General features: G+C 36.2%; 1 protein-coding gene across 5 annotated transcripts in view; it reads right to left on the bottom strand.

Annotated features, from left to right (window-relative positions):
• Window positions 1-14,954, bottom strand: part of LOC107551687 (sodium/potassium-transporting ATPase subunit alpha-3) — a 38,498-nt gene that overhangs the window by 1,083 nt on the left and 22,461 nt on the right. For 2 of the 5 annotated variants that reach the window (XM_016233391.1, XM_016233390.1), the window contains 14 exons: window positions 8,965-9,163; window positions 8,617-8,861; window positions 8,116-8,308; window positions 7,203-7,515; window positions 6,738-6,888; window positions 6,446-6,614; window positions 6,194-6,348; window positions 5,959-6,082; window positions 4,988-5,133; window positions 3,246-3,376; window positions 3,064-3,165; window positions 2,865-2,934; window positions 704-795; window positions 348-480 (listed from right to left, as the gene is read on the bottom strand). In XM_016233391.1, coding sequence (XP_016088877.1) covers window positions 742-795; window positions 2,865-2,934; window positions 3,064-3,165; window positions 3,246-3,376; window positions 4,988-5,133; window positions 5,959-6,082; window positions 6,194-6,348; window positions 6,446-6,614; window positions 6,738-6,888; window positions 7,203-7,515; window positions 8,116-8,308; window positions 8,617-8,861; window positions 8,965-9,163 — 2,052 coding nt within the window. In that variant the 3' untranslated portion in view covers window positions 348-480; window positions 704-741. Of the gene's footprint in view, window positions 1-347; window positions 481-703; window positions 796-2,656; window positions 2,935-3,063; window positions 3,166-3,245; window positions 3,377-4,987; window positions 5,134-5,958; window positions 6,083-6,193; window positions 6,349-6,445; window positions 6,615-6,737; window positions 6,889-7,202; window positions 7,516-8,115; window positions 8,309-8,616; window positions 8,862-8,964; window positions 9,164-14,954 lie in introns of those variants that run through there. The other 3 variants (XR_001604792.1, XM_016233392.1, XM_016233393.1) reach the window with 3 other exon arrangements.

The raw sequence follows: 14,954 nt of genomic DNA, 5'->3' as shown, positions 1-14,954 counted from the left end.
TTTACACCTCAATGGGAACAGAAGGTAATTTGCATGGAATGACCCTCTACAGTAATCAAAGTATCTCTTAACTCTTAGGATCTGTATTATCTTTTAGTCTACTTTTGTAAGATTAAGACCATTGTACCAATCACCCTGAGACTATTCAAATGATACCAAACATGACTGTAAATCTTATTTGCGTTCATTTAGAACATTATACTCTACCATTGACTGTTCTGTGTGAGCTGGGTGAAGAGAAGGATGGGTGCGGGGAAGGAAGGGGATGAGGAGAAACCAATGCATATGTGAGAGACATTTTCCCGCATTTTCTCTCAGTGAGATGCGGAAACAGATGTCTGTATGTTAATGCACTGTGTGTGTATTGTCTGTCTCAGAAGATCAAAGTATCTGAGTTTCTTTTATCCTTACAATGGAAGATGTAGGAATGCGAGTAAAGAAGATTTGTTGATCAATAGTATGTCTCCTTTTCCACCCATCCTGCAAAAAAGACAGAAAAACAGCAGGAATCAGTTTGAGTTTTTGCACATCATTTGCACACTGATGAATTTTCATTTATAATTCTATACTGAACACTGTTTTATTGCATCCCTGATTTAAAGAAAGAACTTTAATAACCCAATTTGGGGTCTTAATGCCAGACGTGCTCATAAGTGTGTGATTTTGTGCATGTGTCTTTGAGACTATTTGAAGGAACACGTACCACCGGGGTTCCGGCGCAGGAGCAACTTTCGGACCTCATCATACACAAAGATTAAAAAACTGTATGGGAAAGCACAGAACCACCAGCTCGGCCTGGAGATAAGAGAGAGACAAATGAGAAGAGAGAATATTTTAACTTGCAGAATACTATTGAGTACCATATACAGTAACAGATTATGAAATGTTTGTGAACATTTGTGTCTATAGCATAACTTTAGGTCATGTGATATAAGTAATGTGTCTCACATGTGTATTTATGAATGACCTAGTAATTATATTGATTATTTACTAATAAAATGAATCATGAAATCCGAAATCTGAATCAATTTCAGTTTGATTTGATTATTTTCAGATTCTCAATAATTGAATAAAATTAAGAAATATATTTAGAGAGCCAGTTTACAAGCTCAACAACAGTATTCTGAATAAGAAATGAATGCATAATTCACAATACAATACACAATACATTGTGAATAATAATAATAATAATTTCAATATATTATTAAAGTTTGACTATTAGCATTAAATTCGTAAGCTGTACATTGAATGTTTATTGCCATATAAATCCATTTATGCATTTTTACACCCCATATTCAAGAAACATGAAAAGCATGAATGTCTACTGCATGTAAATGGTTTAAAAAACATTTTTATCTCAAATTGACATTTATTCAAAATGTTTTGTGAAGAAGGCATTGCTAAGCATGAAGATACACTACCATTCAAAAAAAGAGGAAAAACAGTAATCTTATGAAATTATGTTTATTACAAATTAAAATAACCTTTTTTCTGTTTTAATACATTTAAATATATAATTTATTCATGTGATGGCAAAACTGAAATTTTACTTCAGTTATCATGAAAGCATGAAACATGCTGGTCAATATTTTTTTCCCCTGGATTCTTTGATGAATAGAAAGTTAAGCATTTATTTGAAAAATACTATTCTTTAATGTCTTTACTGTCATTTTTGATCTTCCTGGCTAAATGAAAGTATTAATGTTTTTCAAAAACAAGCAAAAAAGACCTTCCTGACCCAAAACGTTAGAAATGTCCTTTGAGGTGTGTGGGATTACAAATTTAAGAATCTGTTTAAAATATGCTGATCCTATGTTCTGACATAGCATCACATGAAAAACTAAGGTGAAGTTGTTTAGGGTAAATTGCATCGGACAAATGATTGTCTTAAGCAAGGTGTGGCAAGAGGTTCCTGTCTGTTCCGGTTTCTCTTATTGTTAGTCAAATTAACCAAATTACTGAGAAAGTCACCTTTTGTTTGTAATGGCTCTTGGTGCCTCTGCCCCAGTCTTTGAGTAGTTATGCTGATTGGATTAGCACCTATGCATTTAAATGACACTGTTATGCTGATGAGATCAGGGCTGGAGAAATTCCGGTAACGGGCTGATTCCTGTATTGCATTTGCATGCTTTGTTTAGATTGTCGCCACTTCTACTGAATGAATCCCGCCCCCTTAAAATGTATATAAACTCTACTGTGCTGAGCTATAGTCAGACTTGGATGACTGCAGCGACGCACAGCGAGTCCTCAATAAAGTGACTTCTGTATGAAAGATATCCCAACGTCTCCTGGTTTCTGCTTCGACGAGGAAAAAGTTTCCTACAGGTGTAACTGGACGTGTGCTTGCAACTGGAAAATCCCTTTTCCTGTACACATTTGTGCACGTGTGTGTGTTGAAGGATCCTTAGATCCTCACGTGCAAATTGTGTGTGTTGTGTTTTTGTTTTAATGTTTTTTAATTCATTTATAATCATTTATTCACATAATCATTTTATAATTATTAGTCATTCATGTGATTTATTATTTGATTATTTTTATTATTTGATCATTTTTATCATTTATCATTATATCATTCAAGTATTTTTTGTTGTTTATTCATTTATTATGTTTCTATATTATATATTTTATATTTCTTATACATTTTTCCTTGCTTATGCATTTTCATTGTTGTTCAATCTCATGCTTGTGGGGTTTCATGAACTGTTTTGTCTGTATGAATAAGAGCTAGATAAGAGGGAATGTTAATGGGATGTTGCTGTGAAGCAGTTTTGGTATAACAGTACATGTTGAATTTGTGCTGGTCAGATGAAGTTTGAACATTGAGACATACGCAACTAAGATTGTTCAATAAACTCAATTTTTACCATCATCACTTCGTCTTCTGCTTCTGCTCTTCTCTGGCTTTTCTCGGTCAACTTCTTGACTGACAGAAGACTGTTAAACACTCATTTTGGGTATCAACAGCTCTGCTGACTAGTTGTTCTGTTACTGGACAAACAGATATTTTCTGATGGGATCTGGCATCTGGGGCTGGATCCTAATTATTATCTGGTGTAAACTCACTTGAGCGGGTACATCCTGAGGGCCACATCCATGCCCGGGCAGTATGAGAGGAATGCAGCAAGAGCTGTTTCTTCAAACAGCCCAAAGATCAGAATCTTATTCCTGTAAATAGAGAAACACAATTACATCAAATGTTCTTGTGAATACAAACACATAAATGTACACACACGTCCTGAACTCACTTCATGCCCTGCTGGAATACTGAGTTGCGTCTGGTCTTGCAGATGATGACATCAGCCCATTGTACAACCACAATACTGACAAAGAACGCTGTGTGACATGTGAACTCAACAATCTTCCTCTGCTCGTACGTCTGGGGAACATGAACACAACATCTTACAACATGCAAAGAAACGTCTCTTGAAGCTACGCTTACACGATAATGATGTAGTCAAAACCGGAAAAGTTTTCCCTTGCGTTTTTAAAAAGTTTCACGTATACACGACAACGTTTTCAAAACGATTCGCGTTTACACATATCCGCGAAAACGGAGAAGGGTATAACTGCAGCCTGAGATCTCCAAATGGGGGAGGGAACTCCAAAATGGGGTGGGAGCTCCAAAATAGGGCATGGCTTCCTCCCATTGACAGACAGGCACATGATACGCATGCGCAATATTTTCCCCCAATCCACTTCTGTGCAAACTCCACCCCACAGCTGATTCTAAAGATTTTATTGGTTGAGTCAATAAAGTTTTGATTTCCTACATTATGCTACAAAAAATGCTAACCCCTAAACCTACCCCACACCTGACCCTAACCTTAACCAGTGAAATTGACTGCACGGCGGGATTGGCGCTGAACAGCGTGGTAAAGAAAGATGCAGTTCAGGAGATAAACAGTTAATAAGATTATGCGATATGAGATCGTTCCGTAACTCCCCAACAGGACCTCACCGGACAATGGCACCTTTTTAGTTACACCCAGCATCACTACCCCCTCCTACCCTGCGAATTTCAAGCCCCGGTACGCCCCTGTTGCTTAGAACAAAGCGATAGAGTGAAATCGTTCCCCTGCGCTGTGCTGGGACGGCTCGTGGGAGAGCTCGTGGGTGATTCCCATTTATATCATGAAGCAGATGTTCAAACTGCAGTCCGAACACCACTGGCCACGAGCTTTGGGCTCTGCTCTCATGGAGAATATTTACTTATATAGCATATCTTATTTTAGATGAACTAGAAACAATGTTTAATTTATAAAGTTTTATTTTGAAATGTAAGTCAATATCAATTGGCTGAAGCCAGAGCCAATGGTGAAAGTTTTTGAGCGAGGAGACCCCGCCCCATTTTGGAGGTTCTGCCCACTTTTGGAGTTCACGCCCCATTTTGGAGATCTCCGGTCTGCAGTTATACCTACTTGCGAAAACGGGCAAAAACGCTGTATTACATATGCCAGGCCAGTAGTTGGTGCTGTCACCTTGTTAGCAAACAGTACCTGTAGGGAAGTGACGATTATATGTTGTATATGATGCGTCTCCATTGTTGGTTGTAATATTGGTAAGATAAATCCACACTTTGCTGAAGAAGCTTTAGCAAACTTTAGAGCAACAACAACAATACCATGTACTCTGCCATTGTTGTGTATGTTTTTTCACGCTTGCCTTTAAAATTGACACGTATTGCGCATGTCTACATATCTAACACGTACTACGCACGTGCATGACGTCACCGTATTCAAAGATTCCCGTTTTGGGTGTTTACATGGAAACGACAATGGTGGCGTTTTCAAAAACTTGCACTTTGAAACCCGTTTTCAAAAATATGCGTTTTCAGTCCCCAAAACGCCGTTGTCATGTAAACGAATCGGCAAAATGCATAAAAAGTTTCCTGTTTTTGGCTGAAAACGTTGTTGTGTAAACGGCCCCTGAATCTCTCATGAGACATGTATGAGATCTAAACAGTTCCACAACACATGAAAACACTCACCCACTGCTGTCCATAACTGTCCTCCAGGTCGTTCATCGAACGATCATCCCAGTTGAGTCTGATACCCACGAGCAGTGACGGCAGGAAGCCATTCTCAGCCAAAATCACAAAGTAGCTGAAGAAACCACCCAAAGCCTGGATCATACCTACACACACAAGCACATGCTTACTTTTGTTTTGCACAGATGCCTGCACAATTGTAATATTTATTAGTTATATTTAAAAAACAGGGTTTTTTAAAATCTTTTTTTTTTTTTCAATTTACAAAAAGAAATAACAGTATAAAGTTTCATTGTTGTTTCCAAACAAGTTTGTCATATTTTCTAGTTTTATTTGTGGTACTATGAGCAAATGTGTAGGTGAGCTGATTTGTTCAAATGTTTAATGTTCCAATGTCTGAATGATATATACGCTATTGTTCGAATGTTTGGGATCAGTGATATTTAAAAAAAAAAGAATACTTTTATTCAGCAACGATGCATTAAACTGATCAAAAGTGACATTAAAAACGAAATGTTGAAATGTTACAAAATATTTCTATTTCAAATAATCTATGTTCGTTCTTACTCATTAAAGAATTCTAAAAACCAGTTTCCACAAAAATATTAAGCTGCAAAACTGTTTTCACCATAATAACAAATATTTTTGAGCAGCAAATTAGCATATTAGAATGATCATGTGACACAGAAGACTGAGAACTAGAGTAATGACTGCTGAAAATTCAGCTTTTTATAAGAATAAATTACAGTTTTAATATACATTCAAATATAAAACAGTTATTCTATTTTATATTTCTTTTAAGTTCTTTTAAAATAATTAACAAATAACTTTTCCTGTAATGATAACTGGATAAGAAAAAGATCATTTTTCAGGCCTGGAACTCACAATTTAAATGTTTATTTCCAGGTTTTCCACCCTAATATCGGTAGCTTGTAGCACAGCTGACAGTTTCAAAGTTGTTTGCGACTAACCAATTTGTCCGTAAGCAATGCTGATGAGACGCTCGTTCACAAGTTTGTCTCTCAGAGGGTTCCTGGGCTGCCTCTTCATGATGTCACTCTCTGCAGCTTCATAAGCTAGGGAAATAGCAGGAACCTGTGGAGGTAGAGAGAAAGTTACATTTCTGTTCATGTTTGTGTGAGTATATATTAGTGTGAGAGTCGGTCATTATTTCTCCTATTTTCCTTTTCTGTTTTTCGTGCTTACCATGTCAGTTCCCAGGTCAATGCAGAGGATGGTGATGGTGCCCAGGGGCAGAGGGATATTGACGATAATGAAGAACAGGAAGGGAGTGATCTCAGGGATGTTGCTGGTCAGGGTGTACGCAATGGACTTCTTCAAATTATCAAAGATAAGTCGGCCTGCATGGGGAGAAATGGATTTTCATATGTTGTTTGACAACATCAAAAGGCATTGGTCCTGCCCTTCAATTCACTAGTCTCCTCTTGTCTTACTCACCTTCTTCTACTCCAGTAACAATGGAGGCAAAGTTGTCGTCCAGCAGAATCATGTCAGCGGCCTGTTTAGACACATCAGACCCTGCAATGCCCATAGCAACACCGATATCAGCCTTCTTCAGGGCTGGAGAGTCATTCACACCATCACCTGTTACAGCCACAATGGCTCCCTAAGTGACAGAAACATAAACAGGACATGTAGAAAGCTATAATCAAGACATTATTAAAATGACAAAGGACTTTTGGAGGACTGAGGAGCATAAACAATCTTGAAATGCAAGATGTGTGTTTACCTGTCGCTGGCAACCCTCTACAATAATGAGTTTTTGCTGAGGAGACGTCCTGGCAAACACAATCTCAGTGTGGTTCTGCAGAACTTCGTCTATTTGCTCTTGAGAATAGTCCTTCAGATCTGTTCCATGAATCACACAAGCTTTGGCATCCCTAAAACACACAAAACAATAAATAGTGATAAATACATGATTGTAGTGCAATCACTTTGTCCGGCAAATTTTTAAGGCAAAATCCAATATTTCAAAAGGAATTTTGCGTGAGGGCAAAATATTTTGCCATTCAGATTTAGCAATAGGTTCAAGTTGGCCATGTTGGCCAACAGAAAGCTGCTTGGCTTGGAGGTGATTTCTGTTTGAGCTGTGCTTCATTCAATGCTATACTATTGACAGACAATTAATCTTTTTTTGCACCATAAATGCATGCTGAGGTGCCGTGTGCATTTACAGTGCTGATCATTGCATTACCTGGGATTGACCTGACTGACGGGTATGTTGAGGCGGGCAGCGATGTCTTCCACAGTCTCGTTACCCTCTGAGATGATGCCCACACCCTTGGCGATGGCCTTGGCAGTGATGGGGTGATCGCCTGTCACCATGATGACCTTGATTCCAGCAGAACGGCACTTTCCCACAGCGTCAGGCACGGCAGCACGGGGCGGGTCGATCATTGACATCAGTCCCACAAAGCAAAGGTTGTCTGTCTGGAAATTCACATCTTCTGTGTCAAAGGCAAAGCCTTTAGGGTACTGGTCCTCGGGCAGTAAGAGGTGGCAGAATCCTGTGGAAAGAAGGCAAGTTTACACATATTTGTATAATATATAATTGAGTTTTTAATGTTTGGAAAGATATTTCTTATGCCCATGAATACTGCAATTTTTTAAAATGAAAAACACAGTAAAACCAGTAATATTCTGAATTATTAGTACAATTAAAAGAACTGTTTTCTTTTAGGATATATTTTAAAATGCAATTTATTCAATTTGGAAAAAAGAAAAAAAAATCCAAACAATGAGGAAAAAAAATTAACTTAAATGATTTTAGCAAATGGCTGCAATATAACAAAGACTGAAAAATTTAAGGGGGTCTGAATACTTTCCGTACCCACTGTATATAGTTTAATATAATCGATTTTTATATATACTCAATTTTAAGGTGGTTATGTTTTATAATCATTAATTTATCATAAAGGGGCTTATTTCGCAACAATGATACATTTCTCTGCTTATTACACAGCCGCTCAAACTCCCAAAAATGGACATCAACTATATTAACGTGTAGATGAACAATGGTCAATGGTCTCCGCATCACCACCTCGGGTGTGCATTATTTTTCTAATAATTCAACGGCCCATCCTCAATTATTCCTTACATATACGCACCCAGCACTCGCTCTCCAAGTCCTCCAAGCTCCAGGTAGGCATTCTGGAAGGCCTCCTTCATCTCCTCATCCATGGGCTGCTCTTTACCCTGCAGCATTATGGTGGAACAACGATCTAGGATGCGCTCTGGCGCCCCCTTCATCACCAACAGGTAGCGATTATCGTTGGGGTCTTCTGTCTCATGGACGGACAGCTGGGAAAAATATGGAAAGAGGGATGACTACACTTAACTAAGTTTGTGATTACACCCCGTCTCTATGCTGCAGAGGAGCTCCAGACATTTTATTATCCACATTTGTCTCAAATAAAAGGATTTCAGATTTACATTTAGTCTTTTATCAGAACCAAACAATATTTAGTTCCACTATTTTCACAATAACGACAATGTTTTGCACTACACAATGTGCTATTGTTTGTTCGTTGAACCTCAGCTTTTCCATTGATTGTAACTCATATTGATATTTTCTGTTTGATTTTGAAAATCAGTAACTGATGACAAACCTGGTATTTGTTGGTAGAGTTGAATGGGATTTCGGTTACTTTCTTGTTCTTCTCTCTCATCATCTTGACTGAGCCACAGGACAGCTCGATACACTTGAGCAGGGCGGACTCAGAAGCATCACCCGCAACGTCCCTCTTTAGGATGGGCAGAGCGTCTTGTGCTGCCTTAAACACAGCCCTGTTACACAGAGCCGCCACACGGGCCAGAGCCACCCATGTCACTGAGCTCTTATCAAATGATGCACCTGCAGAAAGAGATCAACTTAGACTCTGGAGGGAAAAACTGGTGTCATAAAGTGGGTAAGACTAGATCATCATTCGGCTCTTAAAATGAAGAAAAGAACAAACCAGACTGATCTTCAGTGGTGTCAGCTTCATGGATCTGGTTGTCGAACCACATATGTGCGACGGTCATTCGATTCTGGGTCAGAGTTCCAGTCTTGTCCGAGCAGATAGTTGAGGTAGATCCTAGTGTCTCTACAGCTTCGAGATTCTTAACCAGGCAATTCTTCCGAGCCATACGCTTTGCCGTCAGAGTGAGACACACCTGAGATTAAAGAGACATTAGAGAGATTAATTAAATTACATTAAGGGATATAAAATTAGTTCCAATTTGTCTAAATTGTTCCGGTTCCTTAATAGTGATTTAATTGCAAAATGATTATGAATTGATCATTTTAAATAATAAATACATTTAAAACAATTATTGCAAAAGTTGTTTAAACTTTTTAGATGCAACATATTAACTGTTATAAATTCACTATATGTTTTGATGCAATATAAATAGTCTTTTGCCCAGAAATCGGACTACACTGGTCGTGCTAAATGCGTCACTAAAAAAATACATAAAGACTCTAAAAATCAAGGAACAAACTGGTGTGAAGTCAAGGTTTTGATGTTTTAAAGAACTGGTTAATGAGAGTCATTCAGTTGGGAATCAGACTACCCTGGTTGATTATTTTTAGGACTACACTGGTTACACTGTATGTTTTTTATTCTTAATTCCTAGAAGGGGTTGGCGATATGACCAAAATCTTATATCACAATGTGAGTAATTTTATTTCACGGTAACAATATATATCATGATGATGTAGTTATTTTTTGCTTAAAAAAAACTAATACTAGCCTAAATTTAAAAATAAAACTCAAGTTACTGAAACAGTCAGCTAAACAGTCAGCGAACAGTCATACTAAACAGTCAGCGATTAAATAAGAATAAGAAACTAATTATAATAAATAGGACAAAAAATCTACAGTAGAATAAATAAATAAGAAATGCTACATACATTGTATAAAGTAATCAAATGTATGAAAACACTGCATATTCTTCACTGTGTAAATTAAATATATATTTCTTATTATTAAAGTTACAAAAGTAATTTAGACAAGAACAGTGAGATTTTTTCTGTTTTGATTAACATAAAAATATTTCGAATTTTGAATATTCGTCGAATTTAAAATAAAATCCACATTCGAATGCAAAAACGCTTTGCAAAAAAATTGTAGGTGTGCGTCTGGCAGCCTTATCAGTGGTGCACGAAATGCGACGACAATGTAGCCTAAGTGTCATTGCATTTTAATGCTTTTGTTAGCCTATCCAGTTGAACACACTAGATGCGCCGCTGTTACGTTGTTCATTCAAAATATTGCAGAAAAAGAGAACAATCAATGTGGGGAAGATGTTGTTTATGTCAAAACCGAAACCAAGCCGTTCACACAGAATGCATATTTATTGCATTTTCTAGAGGGACATCTATCAGCGTTGCACTCGCACAAGAGAACCGCATGTTTAGAAAACTATGTAAAATTTATGTAAGTTCAACTTTTAAAAAACATGTCTCAAGAATTTATGGCGATTTTCCCCATCCCACTGCATCTCAAGTTTTTAAATGAAGAAAGTACTCTTTGTGATTCGTTTTCGGTCCTTTGCAGCCTATTAAACTATACATACATGCATGATCAGGGCTGCATTAAGACCTCGGTTCCTTAATAGTGATTTAATTGCAAAATGATTATGAATTGATCATTTTAAATAATAAATACATTTAAAACAATTATTGCAAAAGTTGTTTAAACTTTTTAGATGCAACATATTAACTGTTATAAATTCACTATATGTTTTGATGCAATATAAATAGTCTTTTGCCCAGAAATCGGACTACACTGGTCGTGCTAAATGCGTCACTAAAAAAATACATAAAGACTCTAAAAATCAAGGAACAAACTGGTGTGAAGTCAAGGTTTTGATGTTTTAAAGAACTGGTTAATGAGAGTCATTCAGTTGGGAATCAGACTACCCTGGTTGATTATTTTTAGGACTACACTGGTTACACTGTATGTTTTTTATTCTTAATTCCTAGAAGGGGTTGGCGATATGACCAAAATCTTATATCACAATGTGAGTAATTTTATTTCACGGTAACAATATATATCATGATGATGTAGTTATTTTTTGCTTAAAAAAAACTAATACTAGCCTAAATTTAAAAATAAAACTCAAGTTACTGAAACAGTCAGCTAAACAGTCAGCGAACAGTCATACTAAACAGTCAGCGATTAAATAAGAATAAGAAACTAATTATAATAAATAGGACAAAAAATCTACAGTAGAATAAATAAATAAGAAATGCTACATACATTGTATAAAGTAATCAAATGTATGAAAACACTGCATATTCTTCACTGTGTAAATTAAATATATATTTCTTATTATTAAAGTTACAAAAGTAATTTAGACAAGAACAGTGAGATTTTTTCTGTTTTGATTAACATAAAAATATTTCGAATTTTGAATATTCGTCGAATTTAAAATAAAATCCACATTCGAATGCAAAAACGCTTTGCAAAAAAATTGTAGGTGTGCGTCTGGCAGCCTTATCAGTGGTGCACGAAATGCGACGACAATGTAGCCTAAGTGTCATTGCATTTTAATGCTTTTGTTAGCCTATCCAGTTGAACACACTAGATGCGCCGCTGTTACGTTGTTCATTCAAAATATTGCAGAAAAAGAGAACAATCAATGTGGGGAAGATGTTGTTTATGTCAAAACCGAAACCAAGCCGTTCACACAGAATGCATATTTATTGCATTTTCTAGAGGGACATCTATCAGCGTTGCACTCGCACAAGAGAACCGCATGTTTAGAAAACTATGTAAAATTTATGTAAGTTCAACTTTTAAAAAACATGTCTCAAGAATTTATGGCGATTTTCCCCATCCCACTGCATCTCAAGTTTTTAAATGAAGAAAGTACTCTTTGTGATTCGTTTTCGGTCCTTTGCAGCCTATTAAACTATACATACATGCATGATCAGGGCTGCATTAAGACCTCACTGGGCCCTGGGGCTATGACTTACTGCAGGGCCCCCATCACAATGATATATATAGCTTAAAATAGGGTTTTTGTCCAATCAAAATTTTTGATGCATTGCAATTTCACAATTCTTGCTACCAATTCCAATATCACAAAATAAAAAATACTAGCCTAAGTAAAAACAAACTTACTGAAGACAAGTAAACAGTCATGAATTACAATAGAACAAAGAAATTGACCTATACAAACACTTAAAGCACTGGATAAGAAATATTATATTGTATAAAATAAATAGACTGAATAGTCTTCACTGCATAAATTCAGTATACATTATTTTACAACAGCGATTCGGTCAAAGACAGTGAGTGATTTTCTTTCTAATGTTTAATTTACATTATTGACACAAATAGCAACAGCAGCTATATTAGGCTGCTTTGGAGGAATAGTTCACCCAAAAATTAAAGTTATGTTGTTGTTGTTCTAAACCTGATTGAGTTTCCTTCTGCTGTTGAATGCAAACGTATATATTTGGAACAATAGCCTACTGGTAACCAAACAGTTTCTGTGCCCCCATGACTTCCATAGTATAACAAAAAAACAAAAAACAAAACACTATTAGAGTCAACAGGGACCAGAAACTTTCTGGTGGTTACGAATATTCTTCAAAATATCTTCTTTTATGTTGAGGAGAACAAAGAAACCTACAGGTTCAGAACAACTTAACGGAGTAAATGATAACAGGATTTTAATTTTTGGGTGAACTATATCCCTTTAAAATCTCATCATATAATGCCAGGATCTCATAATAGCCAACTAGTGCACATGCTTTATCTTTAATTATTAATGTTCATTTAAGACACAAATAACTGTGTTGACGAGGAGACAGGCATTTTGACACATAACTATGTGTATTCGAACGTTTAAACACAAGGCGCGAAAAATAACTCTTAGTTTAGTCAGTCGCTGTACGAGCAAGTATCAGAAACTGTCTTAATGCACGCATTTGCCAAAATTAATTCTGCCCCACTGCTTAATGTCCCTGAACAGTTAAATTTGTTTTTAAACCAAAATGCTTTAAATGCGTTTAAATGAAAAGCTTACATCATGACGCGCAAAATTTATTTCTCAACCCATAAGCGAATATACTAGCCCTATAGAGTTTGTTCAAACACAAAAAGCAACATCTATCAAGTTAATAATCAAACTAACTTAAAATCTGTGGGGATGATACGTTGTTCATTCAAAATATTGCAGAAAAAGAGAACAATCAATGTGGGGAAGATGTTGTTTATGTCAAAACCGAAACCAAGCCGTTCACACAGAATGCATATTTATTGCATTTTCTAGAGGGACATCTATCAGCGTTGCACTCGCACAAGAGAACCGCATGTTTAGAAAACTATGTAAAATTTATGTAAGTTCAACTTTTAAAAAACATGTCTCAAGAATTTATGGCGATTTTCCCCATCCCACTGCATCTCAAGTTTTTAAATGAAGAAAGTACTCTTTGTGATTCGTTTTCGGTCCTTTGCAGCCTATTAAACTATACATACATGCATGATCAGGGCTGCATTAAGACCTCACTGGGCCCTGGGGCTATGACTTACTGCAGGGCCCCCATCACAATGATATATATAGCTTAAAATAGGGTTTTTGTCCAATCAAAATTTTTGATGCATTGCAATTTCACAATTCTTGCTACCAATTCCAATATCACAAATTAAAAAATACTAGCCTAAGTAAAAACAAACTTACTGAAGACAAGTAAACAGTCATGAATTACAATAGAACAAAGAAATTGACCTATACAAACACTTAAAGCACTGGATAAGAAATATTATATTGTATAAAATAAATAGACTGAATAGTCTTCACTGCATAAATTCAGTATACATTATTTTACAACAGCGATTCGGTCAAAGACAGTGAGTGATTTTCTTTCTAATGTTTAATTTACATTATTGACACAAATAGCAACAGCAGCTATATTAGGCTGCTTTGGAGGAATAGTTCACCCAAAAATTAAAGTTATGTTGTTGTTGTTCTAAACCTGATTGAGTTTCCTTCTGCTGTTGAATGCAAACGTATATATTTGGAACAATAGCCTACTGGTAACCAAACAGTTTCTGTGCCCCCATGACTTCCATAGTATAACAAAAAAACAAAAAACAAAACACTATTAGAGTCAACAGGGACCAGAAACTTTCTGGTGGTTACGAATATTCTTCAAAATATCTTCTTTTATGTTGAGGAGAACAAAGAAACCTACAGGTTCAGAACAACTTAACGGAGTAAATGATAACAGGATTTTAATTTTTGGGTGAACTATATCCCTTTAAAATCTCATCATATAATGCCAGGATCTCATAATAGCCAACTAGTGCACATGCTTTATCTTTAATTATTAATGTTCATTTAAGACACAAATAACTGTGTTGACGAGGAGACAGGCATTTTGACACATAACTATGTGTATTCGAACGTTTAAACACAAGGCGCGAAAAATAACTCTTAGTTTAGTCAGTCGCTGTACGAGCAAGTATCAGAAACTGTCTTAATGCACGCATTTGCCAAAATTAATTCTGCCCCACTGCTTAATGTCCCTGAACAGTTAAATTTGTTTTTAAACCAAAATGCTTTAAATGCGTTTAAATGAAAAGCTTACATCATGACGCGCAAAATTTATTTCTCAACCCATAAGCGAATATACTAGCCCTATAGAGTTTGTTCAAACACAAAAAGCAACATCTATCAAGTTAATAATCAAACTAACTTAAAATCTGTGGGGATGATGACGCTGTGTTTTTATCTGCTCCATGTGTCCAGTCCATTTGCGGTTCCACAACTCCCAATCCATCATCAGCTTTAGTAAAATAAACTAGCTGTGGATTTTAGTGACTCGCTCATGTTTTCCCCTCTCTCCTCATTTTTTTCTCACACTATTTATATACAGGTGCATCTCAATAAATTAGAATGTCGTGGAAAAGTTCATTTATTTCAGTAATTCAACTCAAATTGTGAAACT

This window comes from Sinocyclocheilus grahami, unplaced genomic scaffold (assembly GCF_001515645.1).
Source record: "Sinocyclocheilus grahami isolate Dianchi unplaced genomic scaffold, SAMN03320097.WGS_v1.1 scaffold429.1, whole genome shotgun sequence".
Taxonomy (NCBI): Eukaryota; Metazoa; Chordata; class Actinopteri; order Cypriniformes; family Cyprinidae; genus Sinocyclocheilus; species Sinocyclocheilus grahami.
The sequence above is the reverse complement of the archived record's forward strand: the minus strand, read 5'-3'. Positions and strand labels throughout refer to the sequence as shown.